Genomic DNA, 5465 nt, shown 5'->3' on the forward strand with positions numbered 1-5465 from the left:
ACAAAGGAGTGTTTGCCAAAAACGCTGGCAACCCTGGCAGCCGGACCTTACTCTCTTCCATGGAGTATATCTTGAGTTGTAGACCTTCAAATGATGCACTCTCAACGGCATTGAAAAGTAGACGTCCGGAGCTTTCCAACGATATATCATAGTATGGGTTTGACATTAGTTTGAAGCTTCAAAAGCTGGCTTCATTTAGAGCTTCAGAATCTGATGGCGTTGGCAACTTGGAAGAACAAAGGCGTGTTCACCAAAAACGTGTGCGATTTTGGCAGCCTGACCCTGTCTTCTTCAATGGAGCATAACTTGAGTTATAGAGATCCAAATTGAGTGCTTCTAGTTGCGTTGGAAAGCTGACATTCAGAGCTTTCCAACCATATATAATAGTCTATAGTGGAGCATGAAATGGAAGCTCAAATCAGAGTCATCTTTAGGCCCCAAAAACAAGGAAATGAGGTTGAAATTCAAGGCAGCATGAATGAGCCTTATAATAATACTTGTTTGTTTAGAGAAAATGAATAAAACTAAAACTAAAACCAACTAAACTAACTAGCTAATATAGCAAATATGCGAATGCATCACAACACCAAACTTAAACCTTGCTTGTCCTCAAGCAACAAAAGAACTATGCACGAAGATTTCTTTTAATTGGAATGAGTTGAGGAATAGCTTGTAATACCTTGGTGAGTGAAGTGATTAAGTGATAGTGGGGTGAACTCTGAATTAAGTGTTCATGCAAGGGTCCCAGTGCTTATCAGTCCTTACATTTTGGAAGTCTTAGATCTTAGGACTTTCATTCAAATGATATCATGGAAATCTCTCTATAGGTAATCACCTTGAAACAGCTCATAGTTTATGTGTCTTGGCCTTGACTCTAAGTGTCATGTCTCAAAGCGGCTCTTTAGATAAGCTTTCAATCAATACTCCCAAACCAGTTGGTTTTAAGGTATTAGGTGTTAAAGCACCCCCAAGGATTTACTTGCTCAAGCCTCTTTCCTTGACACACTTCAACCACAAGCATTTACTAGGATAGCAACTCTTTTGAGTTTTTGTTTCTTTCTTTCTTTTTCTGCCTAGTAATTGATGCTCAGAGCCTTGGGCCATGTTCTTTTTGTTTTTGCACTTTCTTTTCTTCCTTTTGCTTTGTTTGCTGCTTCTTGGATCAATAGATTTTTGAGAATCTCTACAATACTTCTTTGAACTTTATGTCCTGCCTATGAGCTCCCATGCAAGTTTTCACAAACATGCAACCTCAATACACAATCATACAACTAGAACCACCACTTCTCTTAATCTTTTGCTTGCCTCAAAATAGATTTTTGACTCCTCAATCATTCTTTTCAAAGAAATGTTCTCTGTTTGCATTTTCATAGGTATTGAGTGCAAGCAATTTCAAGAGTATGGTGTTATGATATATCAAACATCTTACTTATTGAACTACAAAGAAGTTATACTAAGCAGACAAACAGGGGTACAATATCACTTTCAATCATAGTAGTTTGAATACAAGACAATCACTCAACAATACAACCTTTTGGAGTTTACTTGCTTTACTCCTTATCATCATCATTGTTGGTCTTTATATCCCTCTTTGTCTCTTTGGTTGATGATGCTTGATCCTTTTCAAGATTGAAGTGATCGCCTACAATGAACTTTGAAAGTTGCTTGTCCCCAAGCACTTGAGAGATGGTTAACATGCATGTATGCTTGTGATATTCTAGATATAAGTTGGTGTGGGGACACCAAACTTAGTTCCTTGCTTACTTTTATATGCAGTGGAATGAATACATGTAAGAAACATCAAGTGCTTCTATTAAGGAAACAAAATCTAAATTAAAAGTAGCAATTGTTAAGTAGTTTTTCTGATTGTTTGGAGCTAGTGACTAATCATGCAAAGGGTTAAAATGTGTATTTAATGAAACTTTTTGGTGGAACACCAAACTTAGCACCTCACATTCACCTTTGAATTATGTTGGTGTGTAATACCAAACTTAGCTCCTTGCAATGCAGATAAATATACTTAACTCTTTTATTGAATTAACTAAGAAAAGAAAACTACCTTTGGTTGGGTTGCCTCCCAACAAGCGCTTTTTTATCGTCATTAGCTTGACGGTTGTCCCTCTTTAGGGCGGATGATGATCATAGTGCCTTAATCCTTCCCCTCTCACCGTGAGCTTCCTTCCAGTATCATTCTTGATGATTTCCACATGTTCAAGTGAGAGGATTTTGTTCACTGTGTAGTATCCAGAAAAGTGTGGAGATGTCTCTATTGGTTGGTAAGTTAGCATCACTTTATCCCCTGGTGAGAAGTCTTCAGTGGAGATTTTCTTGTTTCTCCATCCTCTTGGCATTTTCTTCTTGGGACTCTCTTCTTTTCCAGGAGATAGTTCAGGTTTTGGGGTCTCAATTTTTTGACGGTCCTTGCTATGAATCTTAAATGCTGACTTTGATTGCAGCTTCTCCTCTATTCTTTGAGCTTGTTGCAGCACCTCCACCTCTTCATTTTCTTTCCTGCATGAGCTTGGAAGTGCCTCATCAGGTGCCTCTTTCAAGTTTGGATCTATGGAATCAATCTTCATACACTCTTCCTCTTGGGTGGAGTCTTGCAAATTCTTGAACACATGGAATACTATATGCTCATCATGCACCCTTAGCATTAATTCTCCTTTTTCGACATCTATCAATGCCCTGGCAGTAGCTAAAAAGGGCCTCCCTAGAATAATGGGAGTGTTGTCATCTTCCTTTATGTCTAGGATGACAAAGTCAACTGGGAGGAAAAATTTGTCCACCTTTACTAATACATTCTCTACAACCCCGAGTGCTTGTTGAATAGATTTATCCGCCATTTGAAGGGCTATCTTTGTAGGTTTCAATTCATGAATCTGAAGCTTCCTCATCAAAGATAGAGGCATCAGATTTATGCTTGCACCAAGATCACAAAATGCTCTCTCAATCATCATGTTGCCTATTGTGCAGGGGATGTGAAAGCTCCCTGGGTCTTTCATCTTCTTTGGAAACTTTTTCTAGATGATGGCACTACACTCCCTGGTCATCACAACCGTTTGTCCCTCTTTCAAGGATCTTTTCTTTGTCAACAATTCCTTCATGAACTTAGCATATAGGGGCATCTGTTTAAGTGCTTCAATGAAGGGGATGTTGATGTGTAGTGTCTTGAATATTTCCAAGAATTTGGAATATTGCTTCTCTTTGTTCTCTTCTTTAAACGTTTGAGGGTATGGGAGCATTGGTTGGTATGCTTTCACTATCTCCTTCTTAGCTAATTTATCACTTTGTGTATAGGTTTCTTGCTCCTGCTTTTGTTCCTTCACCTCTTCTTTTAAGCCTTCTTTGATGTGCTCTTCCTGAGTAATGGCTTCTGTCTCCACTTTCTTCCCACTTCTCAGGGTGATTGCTTTACACTCCTCCCATTTTATGGCTTTTTCTGTGTCTCTTGGGTTGGGTATCGTATCACTTGGAAGAACATTGGTTGGCCGTTCAGCTTGTTTGGCTAATTGTCCCACTTGTCGCTCAATACTCTTCATGGTGGCCTCATGTTCCTTTTGTCCCTTAGCTAAGGCTTGAGTGGTTTGAGCAAGTGCTTGCAAGGTTGCTTCAAGATTTGCGATTCTGGTCTCATGATGGTCAATTGGGGATATGATGGGGGTTGATTGTTGTTGGAAGTTGTTGGGTGGATTAGTGTGGTAATTTTCTGAGTTGGGTGATGGTGCAGAGAAGTTATTTTGGTGATTTTGTGAGTTATGATGGGGTGGTTGATATGTGTTTTGTGATATTCTATATTGGTTAGTGTTGTTGGCATGGTGATTTTGGTTGCTTGTGTGACGGTTTTGATTGTGGTTGCTATTCTTTTGCCAATGATTTTCACCCCACTTAAGATTGGGATGATTTTTCCAAGATGGGTTATATGTATCTCCATGAAATTCATCATGAGAATTTGAAGTATTCTGCATGTACTGAACTTGTTCTTGTGGCTGTTCAACAGTGGTCCCTTCACCTTGGCCCCATTCAAGTGATGATTGATTTGTTGTGTTCACTGATGCTAGTTGGAAACCATCCATTCTCTTTGTTATCATTTCCATTTGTTGTTGGATTTGTTGGTGCATTAACTTATTTTGTGCCAAGATAACGTCAACACCTTCAAGCTCCATTACGCCTTTCTTTGGGGCCGGATTATGTTGCCTCTCTGATGAGTAATAATACTGATTATTTGCCACAATCTCAATGAGGTCTTGAGCCTCCTCAGCAGTTTTCATCATGTTTAGTGATCCTCCTGATGAGTAGTCTAGTCCCTTCCTTGCTTCTAAGTTTAAGCCTTCATAGAAGTTTTGGAGTTTGACCCAATCACTAAACATGTCAGGTGGACATCTTCTCATTAGTGCCTTATATCTTTCCCATGCTTCATACAATGATTCCCCCTCCATTTGCCTGAAAGTTTGAACCTCTGTCTTCAACTTGATGATTCTTTGAGGAGGGTAGAACTTTGCTAGAAATCTGCCCATCACGTCATTCCAATTGTTGAGGCTTTCCTTGGGGAATGACTCTAGCCATTAAGTGGCTTTGTCCCTCAAAGAGAATGGGAATAGCAGCAGTTTGTAGACATCTGGATGCACTCCATTTGTCTTCACTGTATTGCATATCCTTAGAAAAATAGACAGATGTTGATTTGCGTCTTCAAGAGGTCCCCCTCCATAGGAGCAGTTGTTTTGTACCAAAGTGATGAGCTGAGGTTTCAACTCAAAGTTATGGGCATGAACATTTGGTGTAGCAATACTGCTCCCATAATGTCTTGGATCAGGGATGGTATAAGAAGATAACACCCTTCTAGGTGGTCCATCATTGTTGTTGACCCCTCCAAGAGGATTGTGCAGCTCATCCTCCATGACTTGGTCTTCTCCCTCTGACTCCTCTTCACCAACTATCCCTTTTCCTCTTTCTGCTGTCCTTACTCTTCGGAGGGTTCTCTCGTCCTCAATATTAAGTCTATTAGCTCCTGACATACACGAACAAAACCAAAGTCACAAGTGAAACACTCTAGAACTAGAGTGAAATTGGATTTAGTGAAACAAAGTATCAAACAGTTAGTGGGCTTAACAACAACACAAAGAAAAAAAATGCCTAATCTAAACCACCATTCACTTAATCATTGTCAATCTTTTCCAATCCCCGGCAACGGCACCAAAAACTTGATACGTAAAAATTAAGATTTCACGTACAACCGGCAAGTATACCGGGTCGTATCAAGTAATAAAACTCACTAAGAGTGAGGTCGATCCCACGGAGATTGGTAGATTAAGCAACTTTAGTTAAATGGTGGATTTAGTCAAGCAAACATGGTTTTGATTTCATGAGATTTGAATGCTTAAAAGAAATTGCAAGGAATCAAATGACAGGAAAATTTAAGAAGTAAAGTAAGGAAAGCAATTAAAATGACCGAAAGTAAATAATGG

The 5465-nt window shown here is 39.4% G+C and overlaps 1 protein-coding gene across 1 annotated transcript; it reads right to left on the bottom strand.

Moving 5' to 3' along the window:
• Positions 1-3023: 3023 nt before the first annotated feature.
• On the bottom strand, positions 3024-4439 carry LOC107469689 (uncharacterized). Its single transcript, XM_016089068.1, has 2 exons — positions 4154-4439; positions 3024-4057 (listed from the first exon to the last, which is right to left on the bottom strand). Exons 1-2 carry the CDS (start codon positions 4437-4439, stop codon positions 3024-3026), a joined length of 1320 nt encoding a protein of 439 aa, XP_015944554.1.
• Positions 4440-5465: the final 1026 nt, after the last annotated feature.

This window comes from Arachis duranensis, chromosome 10 (genome assembly GCF_000817695.3).
Source record: "Arachis duranensis cultivar V14167 chromosome 10, aradu.V14167.gnm2.J7QH, whole genome shotgun sequence".
Taxonomy (NCBI): Eukaryota; Viridiplantae; Streptophyta; class Magnoliopsida; order Fabales; family Fabaceae; genus Arachis; species Arachis duranensis.